Source organism: Solea senegalensis, linkage group LG12 (genome assembly GCF_019176455.1).
Source record: "Solea senegalensis isolate Sse05_10M linkage group LG12, IFAPA_SoseM_1, whole genome shotgun sequence".
Lineage (NCBI taxonomy): Eukaryota > Metazoa > Chordata > Actinopteri > Pleuronectiformes > Soleidae > Solea > Solea senegalensis.
In genome coordinates this window covers 20,158,722-20,179,190 of record NC_058032.1, presented here as the reverse complement: position 1 = coordinate 20,179,190, position 20,469 = coordinate 20,158,722, and the positions used below count along the sequence as shown (strand labels likewise).

At 40.2% G+C, this 20,469-nt stretch overlaps 2 protein-coding genes across 2 annotated transcripts; one reads left to right on the top strand and one right to left on the bottom strand.

The window, feature by feature from the left end:
• Window positions 1-63: 63 nt before the first annotated feature.
• Window positions 64-11,263, bottom strand: LOC122778324 (ATP-binding cassette sub-family G member 5-like). Its single transcript, XM_044040079.1, has 14 exons — window positions 10,911-11,263; window positions 10,633-10,754; window positions 10,202-10,338; window positions 8,342-8,440; window positions 8,024-8,156; window positions 6,391-6,530; window positions 5,834-5,963; window positions 5,456-5,669; window positions 5,073-5,278; window positions 2,793-2,931; window positions 2,617-2,690; window positions 1,333-1,444; window positions 1,139-1,251; window positions 64-560 (listed from the first exon to the last, which is right to left on the bottom strand). Exons 1-14 carry the CDS (start codon window positions 11,060-11,062, stop codon window positions 376-378), a joined length of 1,956 nt encoding a protein of 651 aa, XP_043896014.1. The 5' UTR covers window positions 11,063-11,263; the 3' UTR covers window positions 64-375.
• Window positions 11,264-11,292: 29 nt separating this feature from the next.
• On the top strand, window positions 11,293-19,122 carry LOC122778323 (ATP-binding cassette sub-family G member 8-like). The gene is made up of 13 exons (XM_044040078.1): window positions 11,293-11,673; window positions 12,940-13,041; window positions 13,153-13,300; window positions 14,103-14,341; window positions 14,443-14,575; window positions 14,836-15,105; window positions 15,299-15,458; window positions 15,981-16,073; window positions 16,274-16,473; window positions 16,987-17,063; window positions 17,391-17,658; window positions 17,760-17,887; window positions 18,541-19,122. Exons 1-13 carry the CDS (start codon window positions 11,623-11,625, stop codon window positions 18,676-18,678), a joined length of 2,007 nt encoding a protein of 668 aa, XP_043896013.1. The 5' UTR covers window positions 11,293-11,622; the 3' UTR covers window positions 18,679-19,122.
• Window positions 19,123-20,469: the final 1,347 nt, after the last annotated feature.

The window sequence follows — 20,469 nt, the reverse complement described above, 5'->3', positions numbered from 1 at the left end:
CAAATTTAAAAAAAAGCAAAAAACAACTCACACGTTGGAAATCGTTTAGAAAAAAGAGGAAAAGTTTACTATATTGATGGTGAAATGTGCTAATGCTCAATTACATTTTAAATATATTACATAGTGAATACTGAATTGAACCTTGACTGAAAAGTAAATCACAAATAGTATACAGTATCCTGTATAGTAGATACTTAATTGTTTTTAAACATTAAGGTATAATCTCTCTAGTTTAAGAGGAAATGGTTGAGTGCAAACACAATAACACGTTGTAATAGACGGTGCCACTTTACTATATACAGTACATCATTATGTGTGAATAACGTCATACTGGATTTAGATCATCTGAACCCAACTCGGTTATTCTCTGATGTTCTAATGGCGTACAAGCTTATCTCTGATCTTGAAGCTGATCATGCCGAGCAGCAGGAGAACAGGGAGGAAGGAGTAGAGGAGAAGAAAGTCTTGTGTGTATCGGGACAGAGCGCCGGGATAGCCTTCATCAATGATCTGATTGCCGTGAGTGATCAGACAGGCTCCTGGAAGAGGTTTGGTCGTATCTGCAGCAACACAACACGGCACACCAAGGAGAAAGATTAAATAGTTATCTGATTTCACAAACACAGCAGCAGATCTCAAAACAGCCAATGAGTCTCTCCTACCAAGTGTCCTTGACCGCTGGACCCATATTTGATCATTCATTGTAAATAAGAGCATCAGTATAATGATAACTTATCTTTAATCTTTTATATCATACAGTCGTTTGCCAATCGAAAAGAGGAACCGAGAGAAAAGTAATTCAAAAGTCCTGCAGTGAATCCAAATTTCAGGTCAACAATTTTCAGTTTCAGTAAAAGTTGTTGTAGAGCATTGATACAGTTTTGCTGCGCTAATGTTAAACAGCTTAAATAGAGATACTTATTTAGCCTAAGCTCATTAATATGAACAGGTTACATAAAATAATGAAAAGACTACAAACTGCAGCTTCCAAAATAAGTTAAATCAGCAATCAACAATTATAAAATGTTATAACCATTTAAATAGATATACAGTATAACCACTCTATTCAAAATGACATGTCACTCTTCATTCTCAGGCTGTTCGGACAAAGGCTGCTTTCATGGTATAGACAACTTACTGCACGTGAACTCGAGTCCATGGAACTCGGTGACAATGAGAAGCTCACAGCTGTACTTTTGGAAAGTCAAGTAGCTGAGCCACTGGAAAACCTCCGGCATCTGCTGTGTGCTTCTGTTGAAAGGAAAGTGTGTTATTGGCAGCAGTGGGAAGCACAGATCCTTTATGTACAACAAAGGCCTTTCAAAGTCTCACCTTAGGAATCCAGATCCCACCAAGATCCCTGCAATATTGAGCAGAGCCACACCAGTGTTGACCATGTAAGGGTCTTGGACCACACCTAAGAGCACCACAGTCAGCAACTCACCTGAAGAAAAGAGCATCAAGTATGTAATGACAGCCACAAACAGAAGAAACATAGCACAACAAGTAAGGAAAATTTGTGCTTGGTCGATTCTTTCTTTGTTGTAATAATGCCTATTATATATACATATATATATATATATATATATATATATATATATATATATATATATAAATCTTACTGTGGGAAAGCCTGTTTATTTTGGAGCCACGTTTGAAAGGAAAATACATTTTTGGGTTGTGCCCATGAAAAACTTGCCAAATCTTTTCTGTCAATGCCAAACAGCTTATTCTGCTATTGACTGTTTGGTGTTGTTTATTGGATTGGATGATTGAAGTCGGAAGAAACAAGTGAATTGGCAATTTAACAATTTATTCATCAGTAGCATGTGGAAGAACCATACAACAAAGAAAGAATCGACACAAATGTGCTTACTTTTTGTGCTAAGTTCAGTATTAAATCCCATCTAGAGTTACCTTCTAATGTGTTTTGAAATTAAAATTAGCTTTTGAGTCAAACTTTACAATAGTTACAGAATATGAATATAATACATGTAAAACAAAGCTTAATAAGGAGATTACTGTGAATACTTAATGTACTGTACAAGGGAGCTCATTTAAAGCATGATTCTCCCACTTTAAGCTGTACTGCACACAACGCTGATTAAGCCCATCAGCTCCACAAGACTCTCTCTGTGTTTCTCAGTATGGCATAGTTTTTGTGTGTGTGTGTGTGTGCATGCATGCGTGCGTGCGTGTGCATGCATGCGTGCGTGCGTGTGGCGACATTCCCGCACTGCACACAGAGTGACACTTTATATCACAACTTAGTATGTGAGGCAGATACGGTACGAATGAAGCAAGCTAAAATCACCAAGAAGTGTCCATGAATAGTTTTACAAGTTGATTCTTCTGCTAAACATAAATCTGGACCTTCAGTCAGACTTAAAGGAATACTTCACTGATTTGCATTTGGATTTGTATTACTAGAATACTAGTGACACTTGGTCCAAGGCTTGAAACTGCAATGCTAATTCCGCACTTTATAGAGCCACTTGTAGAGGGACGGGACCTTTTTCCCAGAATGTAGTGCAGTGTCCACCATCTTTGCTGTCTCAGAAGTCCACATATAGTAATATAGGTTCTGCACTGGAGCTTTAAATCACATCAGCTCACCTATGATATGTGGCACCAGGACAACAGCAGTGAAACACAGGAAGCGTATAGTATCAGGGTGCATGCCCACCGTCCTGAGAGAAAGGCAGGGGAAAAAAAAAAAGATTAAATGTAACTTTATGCATTATCCATAAACAAAAACCTCATCCTAAGAGCCATGCAGTCTTTTTACCCACCAGTAAAGGAAAGAGCTGAACACTATGATGGCCAGGATGCTCAGGGGCAGGATGTGGAAGATGTAGGCCAGAAACATTTGCCATTTACTGTACAGACCATCCTGACTCTCCTGATCACTGATGGCTCGCAACGCCGGGACTGAGGATGAGACAGAGGAGACAATGTGACAGGATGAAAGCTTAAAAACAAATATTTGGTATTTGTTAATGAAGAGCAATTGAATGAACAAGCATTTTGAAAAATCGAAACAGCTGACAAAGGGTTGATCATTAAAATGAATAAGGCCTGCTGTGTTCTGGAGCCACTTTCATGATGAGTGAACCAATTTTGGTATCTTATCAGCTGGTGTTCAAGAGATTCAAGGTCAGCGTGATGTGTTTAATCACTGTTTGTGGCTGTTTGGCTGCAACACCTTTTACATTTTAATGTGGATTGTGCTGAGGCCAGTGTTTTATCGTATCTCTTATCCTCAGTATCTGTAACAGCCTGATAACTGAGGAATACATTGAGGGGATAATCAACCTGCAAAGCCAAGCTCATTCACTGGTTGAATAATCTAGAACTTACAGTGTACTATGTGTACAAAGCCAGTCGTGGAATAGAATCTAGTGAGAGGTCTCTAGTGAGTGTCTTTTCTGAAGATTTTCAAACGGCACAATCTGGCAATTCAGTGAGCGCGGATGAAAGAAACCGTGGATTTGGCCTCGTGAAGCATTTATGTCTCATTGTGTCTACTGTGTGTAACAGTTTCTCTGCACTCAGGGTTATTTGAAGTCACAGTGGCAGCTATGAATACCAAACTCTGTGAAACACAAACACACCCATGCACAGATAATGCAGTAGTATAGATATGGTATAGGCACTACAGGTCTGTGGGTAAAAAGGCACTATGGTTCACTGAGTTTAAAAACAGAGTAAAGGTCATTCTGCACCTGCAGGTAAAGGTAAGTGCAACCTTTCTAACAACAGTGTAAAGCCAGGGAAACAAAACAATACATTTGATCTCACAGGATAATACTCAGGGGTCTTCAACATATTGTAGAGATGGAGCAGGGACCCCCTACTATAAAATAGTGCATTCTATACGTAGCTATTCAAATGTGTCTTCTTCTGTACTGTACAGTGCTGAAGGTGACTGGACATGCTTGAGTTAAGTTGAAGACATCTCACCCAAGAGGCTTCTTCAGTTCATGTGCAAATGTGCACGGTACAGTGAGTATAGCATGGCCGTGCCATTTATAAACATACCTTGTTAAAATGCCAATATCAAGAGTCAGCTAATCAAACTGGCGTTTTTATATTTTTAAATATAAATGATGAAACAAAAAATGAGTGATGGCCTAGTAGTGCCACTGCCATGTATGAACATACTGAGCTATTCAAATAATTGACAGATTCATGTTTGTGTAGCAAGAAGACCTGGGTTCAAGCCCCGGTTGGAAAAGGGCCTTTCTGCATGGAGTTTGCATGTTCTCCCTGTGTGTGCGTGGGTTCTCTGACTTCCTGCCACAGTCCAAAAACGTGCTATATGGGGATTAGGTAAATTGGTCACTCTTAATTGACCGTAAGTATAAAAGTGAGAGTGAATGGTTGTCTCTATGTGTCCCTGTGATGGACTGGCGAACTGTCCAGGGTGTACCCCGCCTATCACCCTATGTCAGCTTAGATTGGCACAGCACCCCCCGCAACCTGAGAAAATGGATGGATGAATGTCGTCAGAAATCTGTGAATGGCACACATACTCCCACATTAGTGAGATGTCTGACCCTGATGTGTAGCACACAACTTATCTTACCTTGTTAATGTGTATTTAAATTTGAGGGGGGAATAAAATTTTGAAAAAAAAATGTAATTAAATAAAAACAATTCCCGGCCCCGCTGTTGAACCTTCGATCTAGATTAATGTACAGCCTATCGCTTAATCTGACCCGACGGAGACTCTCATACGACTCCCTCAAACGAAATCAAAGCTGGACTTGGCACATTTTTTGCTGAAGGAAACAGAAACGCTGCACACATTTGAACTCCTTTCCCCCACTGAACGAGAGATAAATGAGCTTATGCAGCAGAGATAAAGACGTTTGTAACAAGCTGCTAAACAAAGATAAAACATCCTTTTTAATAAGGTGATAGACTGCGACGTGCACTTCAGAATTTCCTTGAAGCGATTGTATCTTGTATAATGTTACTCACATATTATGTGACTGTTGAGGGCCAGGACTTGGTGACATACCAGTGAAAGGGAGTCAAATAAATGTCTAATTGTTTATTAGGCTTACAGAGGGCTACAGCATTCAGCATGCCAGTGTAGGGTGAGGCACCGATGCTCTGGTAGATGATGCCAATGCGGTCCTGCACTGCGCCCTTACTGACGTCATTGTCTAAACGCATGACAAAGAAGGCCACAAAGAGACCATAGATCAGGTTCTGGGACAGACGCATCAGAACACCCATCCTATCTCTGGACAGGTTCCTCACAGTCCGTCTGCAGACAAAAAAAAAATAAAGGCAGGAAGACATCAAGTGAGTGGAATAACTGTTGTTGACACTGTTTGTCCTTATTATAGAACAAAGTTGAGCTGCATCCTGTGCCTTATGTCTCGCAAAGATCAAACAACACACAAATCAAAGGGGATTGAAGACTTTCTCAGTCAGCACTGACCTGAGCAGAACCTCCAGTTTGGCTGAGCCACTGGGTGACTCTTTGCTCTTAAAGGGAATGGCTGGTTTGTCCTCCTGCTGCAGGCTCTGCACTATTTTTCCCAGCATGCTGTGGTAGATCGCCGAGCCCTGATAGGACGACGTGATCTCGTGCATGCGATTGAAAGTGGCTGCCTCCCTTTCGCTGCTGCGTGTGTCCACTGAGGTGAAGTCAACTGTGTCACATCACAGGAGATTGATTTTTAAATGCACATACATGTAGATGCACTAAAATCTATATTACATGCCATTTAAATATGCAAGCTTTTGTATATTCAGTGTATATCATACATACAGAATGTACAGCCATTGATATACTGTACATATACATGTGCTTTACCATATATGTCAAAGGGGTTGCAGTACTCTGGACACTCATAGCCGCACTGACTGAAGAAGTCCACCATTTCCTCCGGTTGTCCACAGAACACCAGCTCTCCACGACTCATGATCGCAATCCTGCTGAACACCTGTGCGCACAAACATGGACACAAACGCACAGAACAAAGTTTATTTCCTCAGTAAGTGTATTTCTCAGGTCTAAAAACAATAGTCATAGCCCAAATGTACATGCAGCAATCATTTAAGAGAACTAAAAATCATTCTCCCAACAGGAATGACTGAGATGTCTACCTAATTATAACTAATAACTAATAACTGTAGTCTGGAAAATTACTTCTTAAGATGAAGTGCTAATATGGGGAACAATCAAAATTAAACAGCCACTATGAAGAGGAATAACAGATAGAACAAAACTGTTTTAGTGCACAAACAAACATGTGGTCACTGCTATTTTAATGGAAATAATTTGACTCTGAATTTGAATTTTGACTCCTTTTAAATGAAGTTTCCATTGACAAATCTCTCTCTCTCTTTCTCCAGTTCCTGAACACCCACCTTGAAGAGCTCGGAGCGCGGTTGGTGGATCGTTACTATGACGATACGGTTCCTCTGGGCCAGCTGTGCCAGGAGCACCACAATCTGATTGGCTGTCATGCTGTCCAGGCCGGTGGTGGGTTCATCCAACAGGATCACGCCTGCAAGGACATCACCGCAATGACGTCATGGTCCATGCGTGATTTTGTAACACACACACACACACACACACACACACACACACACTCAGTGAAAGGTTGAGAATAAGCTAAAGAGCCGCACAGTAACTTTTATTTCTCTTCTTTTAAGTTAGAAACTTTTCAATGCGCTCTTCATTAAGTGGCAGATGCAGGCCTCTCTGTGGGGCCAATTCAACTTATGAAGATAATTCAGTTCTTTTTTTCAGTTAATTAGTATAATTAGGACAATTAAAAGATTGCCTCTTAGCATGATGAAAGTAGAGTGGAATTAACTTGTGCTTTAATTGTGAGATTAATTCATTTCCTGGTTGATTGGAGAGGCAGCGAATAGGAACTCCTCATTACTCTCTCTCTCCTCTCTCTCTCTGTCTATAGTTATTTTAATCCTGAATGAGGACTGAGACCTTTCATCCTCCCTAGAGGACTGTAGACCTGATAAAGGACTTGGACACACACACACACACACACACAGGTGAGTTTCTGCTCATTCCCTTTGTGGGGTGATAACCCAGTTTTTCATTACGCTTCTCCATCTCTCCCTTCATCCCCTCATGTGTCCTTTACTTATTCCTCTCTTTAGATCCCTTTGTTCTTTCAGTGTGGACTTCTGAACACTTTAGGGATCTTGTCGTGAAGTTTACTCTTGTTTTCAGGTTGAAACAATCCTCACTGGTTTGGATTTGTTGTTTTTAGAGAATGTAGCATGTATGAAATGCACTTAATAGGGTTCTTAATTTGATTTATCTGATATATCAATCCAACCTTAATACTTCAGGTTATCTCCACAGTATTTATCCCAATTTCAGTCCTGTAAAGACAAAATTATTTAAGGTATAAAAGTATTTAAGGTTTACACATAGGCTTTTACCTCAGTTCACCTCATCATCACTTCTCTGTTTAATAGTATGTTTCTGGTATTAGTTGACCCCACCTTTTAAAAACACATTTCTATAAGATGGCTTACTCTTAATGCTAATGTTATAGTTATTTTTGCACTTGTTTTACTACAATTTAGTTGAGTTGTGTATCACGTTTCTTGTTTATTTAAAATTCTTATTTTCTATCTCTATCTCTATCTATCTCTATTTTCTAAATTCTTATTTTCTCTCATAGTGTTGTATCCTAATTTTATAGTTACTATCTTTTTAACTTTTATACCCTTTTATAATTTAGATTTTTAATTTTATGTTGACGTTTTATTCTTTTATGACAGTATCTTCTATATTAGCTTCTTTTTTTTTTTTCAGTGACCTTGAGCTCAGTGCTGCTTAATGTGATCTCATTTTCTTAATTTGGGGGTTTTCGATTTGTCTTTTTTCACGTTAGTCTGAATTCCTGTTCAGTTTTCCTTTTGCTTATCTAGAAAGCACATTGTGCTGATGCTTAAAAAGAGCTTCATGAATAAAATGATCATGATTATCCTCAGGAGTGTCCCAGCCTGGATCGGTACTCACGTGGGTCCTGCAGGAGCTGGCAGGCGATGGAGACCCTCCTCCTCTCGCCCCCAGAGATCCCTGGGAAAACACGGCCTCCGATAACGCTGTGGGCCACGTGACTCAGACTCAGCTCGGCCATCACCGAGGACACCTGCACAGCAGCCACAGGTCAAAGGTCAAGTGTCAAGATTATCACTGGAAAATATTTCCATTAATTTCTTTGAAAATAAATCGACTATAGATTTAAACAGTAAGTGACCCTAGCACTAATGAAGCAAATAATCTCAAATGTAAAATGTCAAATTTAGCCACAGAGACGATGCTTTCAACAGTCACCTTCTTCTTGATCGCATCAGCCGAGTGATTCCGCAGTGCCAGCTGTGCTGTGTATGTCAGAGTCTCCTCCACAGTCAGATAACTCAGTAAGTTATCACTCTAGCGGACACAAGAAGAAGAGGAGGGAACAGAGAGACACATAGTGAAAACACTGATGGGTCCTTCATACTAACTGAGGATATACAGTATTATTTAGTTTGCCGCATCGTAGAATCCTCCTCCATTTTATACGTACACTTTATTAGGTACACTTGTTGAACTGCTTGATAACGCTATTATCTAATCAGCCAATCACATGACAGCAGCTCAGTGCATGGTCAAGACAACCTGCTGAGGTTCAGAACACCATGAGTGGGGGAGAGAGGTTATTTAAGTGACTTTGAATGTGACATGGTTGTTGTGCGAGAACAACCGTCTCGAGGGTTTCACAGAGAATGGTTAGAGAAAAGGCTTTGTTGATTCCAGAGGAGAATGACCAGACTGGTTTAAGATGATTAAGAAGGCAACACTAACGCAGATAACTGTGTGCTTAATGAAGTGGCTGGTGAGTATAGGGGGGGCCATGCAGTTGGTGTAGTGGTTAGCACTCTTGCCTTTTTCAGCAAGAAGACCTGGGTTCACGAACCTGTCGTAACAAGGGCCTTTGTGCATGGAGTTTGCATGTTCTCCCCGTGTGTGCATGGGTTTTCGCCGGATTATCTGATTTCCTCCCACAGTCCAAAAACATGCAATATGCGGATTAGGTAAATTGGACACTCTAAATTGACAGTAGGTGTGAGTGGATTGTTGTTTGTCTCCATATGTGGCCATATGTGATGGACTGACATCACATGAACAGTCCAGATTGTATCCCGCCTACTGCCCTGACAGTCGCTGCCAATCTCATGTGGAGGATAAAGCAGTAGAAAATGGATGGATGACACTATGCACCATGTATGATCACTCACATCCCTGCACATCAAACTACGTCACATCCTGACATAGGTTTTAGTCACAGCATCTTCACACGTCTATGTACATTGTATGTTGACATGTGCATGGCACTGACTATAATATACCCTTCTACAAGACACACACAAACACACACACACACACACATTGTTTCGAAGTTCTGAACCTCCTGTCTGCCTCAATTAACATGTGGCGCCTCCCAGTCCCTCTCCTCTTCAGTCTCTCTCCTGAATGACTTTGATATCAGGAGCTCATATCACCTCCTCATCTGCAGCTTAGCGAGGGGAGTTAATGACGAGGCTTAGAGAGCGAGGGAGGGTTGGCGTTATCAGCGAGAGGAGAGATGATTTGAAAGGAAGCAAAGGCCTGCTTTACGCCACTGTTATTAATTCGGTCTTTGGATACACTTGAGCACCTCTCATTGAGAGATTAAGTATATGAGGAGGATATCGAGGGTCTTAAGTTAATTTCACACAGAGGCCGGGGCAGCCTTTCAGGAGTTTTAGCAAAATGTTGTTTTCATTTAGTTTTTAATGGTGGTGAGTGGAAACACAGACAACTTAAATACAAACTATCCACATGTGAGTGTGTCCAGAGCCAGCCAAAGTGAAAAGCTTGTGTGATTAGGTGCTAATAACTTTTACATTTCCTGTTATTAATGTGTTGGCAATATTTAATTTCATTCAACACTTCAGCTATTGAAATTGCTACAGACAATGAGGATATGCTGACTCCATGTTCTCGAGTTCTCATGAGGAACATTGTCTATTATTATTACATCTAAGTTATAAAATAGCAGTATTTTCGTTGAGTTTTTATAATTTTCTTGGCCTTGTTGTGCTGCAGCAGCATGGTGGTGATGGTGTGTATTCATACACATGTATACATGTGTGTTTCTGTGTGTGTTACCTGCAGCACATATGAGAAACAGTCCTGATACTCCTCTCTCTTCAGTTTCCTGCCATTAATGAAGACTTCACCCAGCAGTGTACCACGGTGTCCAATCCTGCCAGAGACGGCGTCCAGCAATGTGGTCTTTCCTGAGCCTTTACCAAGCAAACACAAAACACACACAATTACACTTAAATACATTTGTACAAACAGTGGTATTTTTAGATTTCACTTTAGTTGGCCAAAAGCAGGATACCCTGTAATTCCCTGTAATTGTAATTTCCATGACTCTGTTTATATAGTAGAAAAACAATAATGTGGTAATGGGTGTGAAAAATGCTTAAATCAGTCCATTAGAAAATGATCTTTTAAATGAACTTCTGATTGAAGCATATTCATTGATTCATTATCCACACATAAAAACAAACAAACTTAGGAGTGAGCCGAACCTGAATTTCCCAGTATGCCCATGATCTGTCCACTTTCTACATGGAAGGAGACGTCGTTGAGGATCTGACGTGTCCATCGCTTCCTGTAGGATGATAAGTCCCACCATGGACCCACACGCTCACTGCAACACACACACACACACACACAGAGCATATTTTTTATTTCCCCAGTGAATGACACCAGAGACTTAGTCATTTTATCAGTGGGCTTAAAGAACACAGAAAATGAAAGATATTTTGAACCAAAACCAAGTCTTTATAGACTGTGCTGCATTTACCTGACTGTGTAGGAGATGTTGCTGCCGCTCAGGCAACAGGGAGGCTCCGATCGCTCCTCTTTACTGTCCCTCCAAACATCCCTCTTCACATCTGACATGTACTTTAAGGACTCATGAGCTCTGGTCCTGTCCTCTGGTTCCAGTGCCTGCATTGCACAAAATCTGTCTCCGTGTTCTCCAGCCAGTCTGCTGCCCCAAACAACAACTGTATCTAGTCCGTCTCAGAGCACTTTTCTCATATCCAGACCCACACATCTACAACGCGTGAAGCTCTAAACGTGAAGTTGTCTCACAGTCCCAGACTTTGTTTCTCTGCATCCATTCCCCCGCACAAAGCAGCAGTGTCTCTCAGGAACCATAAACACACAGTGAATACTGCGTTATCTTAGAGAACTTTGATCTGCAGTTGTATAAAGAAGAGAAAAAACACACACGGTGAGCAGAGGGACTGGCTGTTAGTCCTCAAACTGAGCACTGCCACCAGAAAAGCTATGACTGTCAGGACAGAGCAGACGGAGGACTGACATGACATGAACTTGAACACTTTGAGACAGAAGGCTTTTGAGCTGAGACACAAGGAGATCTTCAGCTGGACTGAAGTCAAACTGACAAGGAGAGGAAACAGTGAAGGGAAAGCAGAAAAGGGCAGAAGAGGGAGAGGGGGACGTTGACTTCTTGACCCTGCAAACGTTGACCAGCAGCTTGCATCATCATGGACACAGACATAGACATGGACCTCTATCACAGAAAAAGCTCCTCACAGGTCAGTCTGTTACAGTCGATCACTAAATCAGAAACATGTTGCCATTTTTTCTAACTCTCTGAAAGGCCTTTGTTTAAATTCCTCTGATAATAATTTAAAATGAAAAATAATTAAATTAAAATCAAACCATGTGCAAATTGTATTTCCTTTGTTTGACAGCTGCATAGCCATTTGATAACTAATTATAAAACTATAAGATCTTTTTTCTCTCTCTCAGTGTGTTATTGTTGCTGGAAGGTATTTTAAACAATAATATCCAAGTTTGAGGAAAATATCTTTTTTTTTTGGAAATGTAAACAATTGCTTTAGTGTTTCATTATTATGGATACTTAAGTATTTTATATTTTACCCAGAAAATATAGCATGAGGCAATTTAAATAGGTTTTTTTTCATTTGTGTATATATAAGGAATTTCCGTTCCATTTTTTTACCTCAAAGTGACATTTTTGTCAAATATATTTGTGTTTTCCCATTTTCTCCGCAATTTAAATTAATCTATTTTTCTGATTTTTTATATTTGACAATAACTTTCTCTTGACCATTGGGGACTGGAACTGAGTGGTTTATTAAAATATATAATATATACTCCATATCAGTTCTGTAATTATTTCCATTACAGTTTAGTTAATTAGTCCAATGAGATAAATGTTACATCTGGTTACAGATTTCCAGTAGTTTCTCTCTCTTTTATGGGTCTCTATTTTTCACTTATTTTTAACTAAAGGTTACAGTGAATAAAGTATAGTTAATAAGTGTTAATTTTGTCATTTCAGTATCACTTCATACATTACTCTCTAATCAAGCATTTTATTGTCAAATTATTCAGGGGGGAATACCTGAAGGGTTTCTTGGAATACTGTCATAGTGAGTCCTTGACTGAGGAAAAAAAAAAGAACCTCTGGCTTATTTTATTTGAGAGATTCAGGATTTATGGACTTGACCTGCAAAAGGTCTCAGGCAAGTGTTTGCAAGCAGGTGCTTGTCAGAGCACAATCCTGCACATGCAGAGCTGCACACGCGGTTAAATATGCTGAATATCATGAAATAAATGACTGTCCAATAAACTTAGTTGTTAAAATTAAACTCAAGGTTGTTTTTTGTGAATTCAAGATTATCACTTTAGATTTTGTTGAGTACTCAATGTCACCTATTTTATAAAATGTGTGGCTTTCTGCGCAGCTTCTGGTGGCACTAATGTAACAAAACAATGCAGACGAGTGTGTCCTTGTGTGTATGAAACTCAAACGCTCTCCTTCTCTTTAACAGCATCAAGACACAGAGTTGTTCTCGTCTGAAGAAGACAGCAGTCTCTACTTCACCTACAGTGGAGGGTGCAATGAGCTGGAGGTCAACAACCTGCACTATGAGGTTATCTTTAGCTTTTAACTCTTGTAATCTATTTGAGTGTGTGTGTGTGTGTGTGTCTGTATTGTATACATACATAGTACAATCTCATCGTGTAAATCTGTGTGTTTACAGGTGGACACCGCCGCTCAGATCCCCTGGTATGAGAGGTTGTCAGAGTTCAAGCTGCCATGGGAAATAAAAGGCGATAAGCAGACGGCCATTAACAAACTCAGCCTCCATGTCCGCAGTGGTCAGATGCTGGCCATCATTGGCAGCTCAGGTAACACACATACACACACACACACACACACACACACAGCTCAGGCCTTACCGTCTTTAATCATGATATTAATATGGCCTTCGTAGAGGACGTCATCGGTCAAGGTCTGTTCAAATGGTCATTAAGTAATTAAAAAATACAGTGGAAAACAATTGAAGGTATTAAGTACAGTTTTACAGTTAAAAGTTGAAGTCACAATGGTGTTGCAAATAGGAGTATTTTATAATCTTATAATAGAACATGTTTATTCTGATAAAAAAACACAGCTGGCAAATACATGTAGAGGAGTAAACATTGTACTTTGAAGTATCAAGTATACTTAAGTTTTAGTACTAAATAGCTCTACTTCAATAAAATATACTTAGTTATACTGCACCACTGGGTATATATAAAATATATTACAAAAATATCATTCTTATAAATGCAGTATATGTTGTACATTTCTCATAAAGCTTCAATATATGTATATATATATATATATATATATATATATATATATATATATATATATATATACACTATAATTAATTAATTTATAGTAAATACTAAACTATATACATGTATTTTGAGTCTGAACTTTAACTTTATGCAGTGTTGTAATGCAACAAAGTACAAATACTTTTGATACTTAAGTGCAGTAAATGTTATATACTTTAAGACTTTTACTTAACTCAACTTCTACCAAAGTCATTTTCTGGTAAGATACTTGTACTTTTACTCAAGTATCCCTTTAAGGTACTTTATACAAGACTGATTATATCCAGATACTGTGACTTGTGTACTGACTTGTGTCTTCTCTTAGGTTGTGGTAAAACATCTTTGCTGGACATAATAACATGTCGGGACGAGGGCGGCATAATGACGTCCGGTCAGATTCTGATTAACGGGAAGCCCAGCACAAAACAGTTGGCGAAGAAGAGCATCGCTCATGTCCGTCAAGATGACCGTCTCCTCCCTCACCTCACCGTCCGTGAGACTCTTGCCTTTGTTGCCAAACTGAGGCTCCCCACCTACTTCACGCAGGCCCAGAGGGATCAGAGGGTAAACATGAGTGCTTATAATCCTCACTTGTCATTTCTTTTTCCTCCAAATTACCAAAACATTATTTACTGACTCTTCATTTTTGATGCTTCCTGTCACAGGTGGATGATGTGATTGCAGAGCTGCGGCTGCGACAGTGCGCAAACACCAGGGTGGGAAACGACTACGTGCGGGGAGTTTCTGGAGGAGAGAGGAGAAGAGTCAGTATCGCAGTACAACTTCTCTGGAACCCTGGTGAGAAAGAAATTAAACTGTTCTATCTGACTGTTGTAGAATGGGAAGGTAACGTTCACATATTCTTGGCAAGTAATAGTAGCAGATAAGTCTTGTGTAGACCTGATGCTGTAACTACCAGGATTTACTCTTCAATAATAGCAGTTCAGCCCTTTCCTAAAGCTCAATCCTGTCATAAGATAGTGTTTTATTCAAAGTACATTGAGACAGATTTTCCAATCTCTCTCTAAAATCTGTGCCTGCGCCTTTTTCCATTCCAGGTATTTTGATCCTGGACGAGCCCACGTCAGGTCTGGACAGCTTCACAGCCCACAACCTGGTGATCACACTGTCCCGCCTGGCTCGGGGAAACCGTCTGGTCCTGCTGTCAGTCCACCAGCCTCGATCGGACATCTTCCAGCTCTTCGACCTGGTCGTGCTGATGTCGTCGGGTTCAGCCGTTTACTGTGGCGCTGCCCGGGATATGGTGCCTTACTTCACTGCACTGGGATATCCATGTCCGCGCTACTGCAACCCGTCAGACTTCTATGGTTAGTGTGAGTGTAGAAAGCTGTTAAAATAGCAGCGGCAATGTTTGAAAGCTTTTAAATGGTCAGAATGCTTTTGGCACCACAACCTTGGAAATGGGAAATACACCAACATCTCATCTATCATGTCAAATGTGGCCTCATTCATCTTTGGAAACCATTTATCAATCATTTGTGTGTGTGTGTGTGTGTCCAGTTGATTTGATCAGTATAGACCGACGCAGTCCAGAGAAAGAGGCCGAATGTTTGGAGCGAGCCAGAGTTCTGTCTGCGCGGTTCATGGAGAAGGTCAGAGACATGAATGATTACATGTGGAAACCAGCTGGGACCAACACAGCACCAACACTACCTGAAAGGTTTGTGTACCTGTCTTATGCCTTAAATGTGTCCTTTTTTCCTCTCTTTTTTCTCCTTTACATAGTTGAGGTGAGACATTATTTGGCCAAAATGTCAGTAAAATAATCAATAAAATGGCAGATACATAATCAAAACAACACATTTTGATGCCTAGTTGTCAGACCACACAAACAGGAATGTTAAAGCTAATGTTTTATTTAAAAGGCGACTAAATATATAGTATAGTGTAACCTGTGCACAAATTTAGGGCTTTTAAACAATGTTGTGTTTGTTGTGTTTGAGCCAAGTATACAAATCAAAGTATGGCTGAAGTAATGTCAATGTCAATGTATTAACAATGACCAGACAGCTTATTTGCAAAAATAAATCTTGTACTATGAAAATATGTCAGTGCCTGGGTTTGTTTTACTTCATCAGTCAGAAAGAAGGAACATTAGATGCTAACTTGTTTTACTGCTGATGGAAACTCTTCAACCTCAGTCTAAAACATCCTTTGCTTTTTTTTCCTGCATCTCCTGCAGCGCCAGCATGTCAGAGGGAGAGGGAGTAATAACTATTTCCAATCAAAGAGACAGATTACCTGGTAAACTTCACCAATTCACCACCCTTATCAGGTAAGAACACACACACCTGTATGTATTATGCTCCAACACACCTGATTCAAATAGTCAGCTCATTAACAAGCTCTGCAGAAGCCTGGTAACGAGCCTTTTATTTGAATCAGGTGTGCTGGAGCAGAGAAACATCTAAAACAGACACATGATTGAGAATTGATTGACAGCACTAATAAGTTAAGTTAACTTTTCTCCCACAGGCGTCACATGTACAATGACTTCAGAGACTTAGTCACATTACTGGTCCACGGCTTTGAGGCCTTGCTCATGTCACTGCTGGTCGGTTTTCTGTACTACGGGGCGGGAGCAGAGCGTCTGTCCATCCAGGACACAGTTGCCCTCCTCTACATGATTGGAGCTCTCACTCCATTTGCTGTGGTGCTGGACGTCATAGCTAAATGTGAGTAAATAAAAGCCATGTTGTTGTATTATAATTACTTACGAGGCTGTTTAACCTCGTAGATGCTTTTCCGTGTTACTGTGCTGTAGTGACCTCACATATGGGTTAGGGTTAACCCTAACCCTAACCCTAACCCACACATATTTGTGAGTTCATATAAATTGTTAATTTTAATTTCATTTTAATATGATGACACACTTATACAAACATAACTGCTAATAAACTGTTACACACCGCACCTTTTTAAAATCAACATTCTGACGCTCGGTTTGAATCATGTCTACATGATTTAACTGCATGACGTTGCTGCCCATGTTATTGACTGGTTATCTACTTATTTAATAAGCAGTTGAACAGCTGTACATAAAGAGGAACTAGTGAGTCCTGTATAATCCATTTAAAATACTGCTTACACCTCTTCACTGCACATAATTCTGTTATTCTGGTTTATTAACACTGTACTGTACCTAGTGTATGTATGAGCAGTGAACTGAGTTAAATTATTCTCTGCAGGTCACACAGAGAGAGCCATGCTCTTCCATGAGCTGGAGGACGGCATGTACTCCGTCACCTCTTACTTCTTTGCCAAGGTGAATGAACCACGGTCAGAAAACTGCATTTCCACTAGGGGTCAGTGTCGCTCCAGTGCAGCCTTAGTAATGGACAGTAGGACAGGGATGTTTTATGAACTGTGTCTGCACACAAACTTCTTTCTTTCTTTCTTTCTTTCTTTCTTTCTTTTGCCAAGTCGCAAAGTGATCAACTGTGAACATTTAGGATCCTTTTGTAAATGATTCCAGAAGATTTCTTTCCAAAATTCTGTTCCATCTATGGAGCAGACATTTGCTGGGTATCATGATGATTTTGAGGATTAACACAGCATTTCCATCTCTTCTGTATGTGTGGAATATCTTCAGATTCTGGGAGAACTACCAGAGCACTGTGTGTTCACCCTGGTCTACAGTGTGCCCATCTACTGGCTGGCTGGGCTCAACGATGCTCCCACCTGTTTCTTGCTCAACTTCCTGCTGGCTTGGCTGATGGTTTACTGCAGCCGTGCCATGGCTCTGTTTGTAGCTGCCGCTCTGCCCACCCTGCAGACCTCAGCCTTCATGGGCAACGCCTTGTTCACCGTCTTCTATTTGACGGCAGGATTCGTCATCAGCCTTGAAAACATGTGGCTTGGTGAGGAGATTGTCCTTGGATAATTAGTCATTTATGCTTGGTGTGAGGATAGAGATGCAGATGATGCTCACTGTCTGTGTTTGTCCCTTTGACCTCCTCAGTGGCCACATGGCTTTCTCATGCCTCCTTCATGCGCTGGGGTTTTGAGGGAATGCTGCAGGTGCAGTTCAGAGGAAACAAGTATCCTGTGAGCATCGGAAACTTCACCATGAATATTGACGGCATATATGTGAGTTCAAGACTACACTGTCATGGCCGAGTGCTTAGCTGTGTCTCAATTCAGGGTCTGCAGCCTTCAGATATGGTTGTATTTTATGTTGTACATAGTTAAACACACCACGTCATTATAAAGTCATTGTTATTCAACTATTTTTTTTATTTGTTTATATTTTAACATAATTAGGATTTCTAAATATTTATACACAGATTTTATTTCGAAAAATGGTGTAAGGGATATGTTAAAAAAAAAGATAGAACATTTTAAAATATTAGTGAGTATAATATTATTATTATTATTGTTTTTTTAAAGAATTCTTGTTTGGGGGGAAAAGCGATACTTTCTGTTTGTGGCAGGTTCCATCCATCGGAAACTTCTGTCACCTTCTGGCCTCTATATATAACCAACAAAGGTTGTATATTTAGAGTTGAGATACATCCCTGAACACAGGCTTGTCACTGAATCAGTGTCCACTAATTGGATTTTACATCAGAAACACAGATAATAACCTATGATATATCTTGAATTAATGATGCATTTTCTGAACTGTGACCACGATCGTGTCCGATTCAGTCCCTGAAATGAAGCTTTCACAGGCTTCAGACAGAGACAGTCTTGTGCTGTATGTGGACAAACTGATGATCTCCATGTTGCTCCTCTCTCAGGTGGTGGAGGCCATGAACATGAACCAGTATCCTCTGTACTTGTGCTACGTCGTCCTGCTGGCCGTCTGTTTCAGCTTCATGGTGCTCTACTATTTGTCCCTGAAGTTCATCAAACAGAAGTCTAGTCAGGACTGGTGAAAACGTCTGGATCTGAAACCACGCTCTTGTTGCGGCAGTAAAAAAATAAGTGATTTGAGTTCTAGTTCGACTGGTTCGACACTGAGCTTTTAATTATTGGTTTTACTGTGAAAAGAGTGATTAATTGTAAATCATATTTTTTTTCCCCCACAATAATTTCAACTTAAGTGTAATAGCATTAATGTATGAAGCAATTAATGCAGCAATTACACACACATTTGACTTTTTGAAACAATCTCAACATATAGTGCTGAACATTGTATTAGGGCATCACCCAAACATACATTATGTTTGCTTTTTTACAAAACAAACGTAAACAAAACCAAAATATTGTTATGTACAGATTATAGGAACTGCATGACCCAGAAGGCACTGGGGCGTACAGGAAGTACATGGCAGGATTGTATGTGGAAAGTCGCTCCAGTAAAGTTCGAACAAAACCTACGCTGACCGTGTGAGAGTATTATTTGAAATGCACCACACGGCATAACAGCTCTCAGTATCAAAAAACGAAAAAAACGTAAAAACCAAAACCAAATAATGGCTCAAATTTGGTTTTTGCAAATTCCTATTTTTTGTTTTTTTGGCGGACAGACCGGAAGTGGCATGGAACAACCTCAAAACAAAAGTAGCGTGCTAACTTATTATCATGCATAATATGTAACATGTATGGTTCATATTTATTTTAGTCAACTGAAACTATAACATTATTTTAGCTGAGTGTGTGAATGCACATTGTGGAAAACTTTTACCCGAATTACATTCCCTGCCTAAATAAAGAGCATCTATAAAGTCCCCAACAGAGGTCCCCATCACGCACAGTTAAGACTGACATGGCTTTAAATCACAATAATAGTGTTAATAATCATTGAAAATGAGAACTTGTGAAGTTATGACTTCAGTGTTGATGGTTAGCCACAGGGTGGCGCAGTTATTACATGAAGGGTAGACCTGAGCTGCGATCGCGAGCCGCTTATTTCAGCCAAGAGGAGCAGGTTGTTTTAATGGAGAGCTGTGCGGAATACAAAAAAGTGATCACAGCCAAATACGACAAGAGCTGAGGCCAGAGCCGGCCCAAGGCATAAGCGAACGAAGCAGCAGCTTAGGGCCCCGTGACCACCAATTAATTAATAATAATAAAAAAAAGAATTAAATTATTATTATTTTTATGTTTTTTTGCACGCGAGTGATGACACATATCAGTGTCCCTGAGGGAAAAAAGCAGCGAAACGCAGTGAATTTAAGTTTCAAGACTTTATTTGGCGTGAAAACACAGCTGAGAGCAGCCCAGTGTGTGTTTGTGTGTGTCAGTCCAGCAGGTGGCAGCATTTCCTAGAAGTGGTTTTTTTTTTTCTCTATTTTAGCAAAAAATTTTGAAATAACAATTTCAGCTACCATTTTTCTTTTATTTGTCCAGCGAGGACATGAACGTTGATTAATTACAGGTGGAGCTGCTCCTGCACAAAGACACACTGATTTACAAGCCTTTGTGTACTTTCCATGACTTGGTACATTCCACTCCTCCCCTCTGAGTCGATCTATTTGGAATGTTCCACTTCCTTTGTCGGAGGCGGAGCTTCTTCTACGCAGAGACAGAAAACGGTAGGACGAGGAGCAGCGGGAACAAACATGTGGACAAACGCCTGGTAACTGCTGTTTAAAAATGACACACACGTTTCTTAGATTCTCTGTTGACGCTCTGTTCACACCTGCTGTTCACGTCCGACCACAGGTGTTCAGATTACACCTGCTAATGCTAACGTGACGTCACTGCTCCGCAGCAAGAATACA

Coding starts and splice junctions, on each gene's coding strand:
- LOC122778324 (XM_044040079.1), bottom strand. CDS start 11,062: ATGCAGGCACTGGAACCAGAGGACAGGACCAGAGCTCATGAGTCCTTA. Junction 5,964..6,390: donor CGCGCTCCGAGCTCTTCAAG/GTGGGTGTTCAG, acceptor TTGTGCGCACAG/GTGTTCAGCAGGATTGCGAT. Junction 5,279..5,455: donor AAACTGGAGGTTCTGCTCAG/GTCAGTGCTGAC, acceptor TTTTGTCTGCAG/ACGGACTGTGAGGAACCTGT.
- LOC122778323 (XM_044040078.1), top strand. CDS start 11,623: ATGGACACAGACATAGACATGGACCTCTATCACAGAAAAAGCTCCTCA. Junction 11,674..12,939: donor ACAGAAAAAGCTCCTCACAG/GTCAGTCTGTTA, acceptor TCTCTTTAACAG/CATCAAGACACAGAGTTGTT. Junction 15,459..15,980: donor GCACCAACACTACCTGAAAG/GTTTGTGTACCT, acceptor CATCTCCTGCAG/CGCCAGCATGTCAGAGGGAG.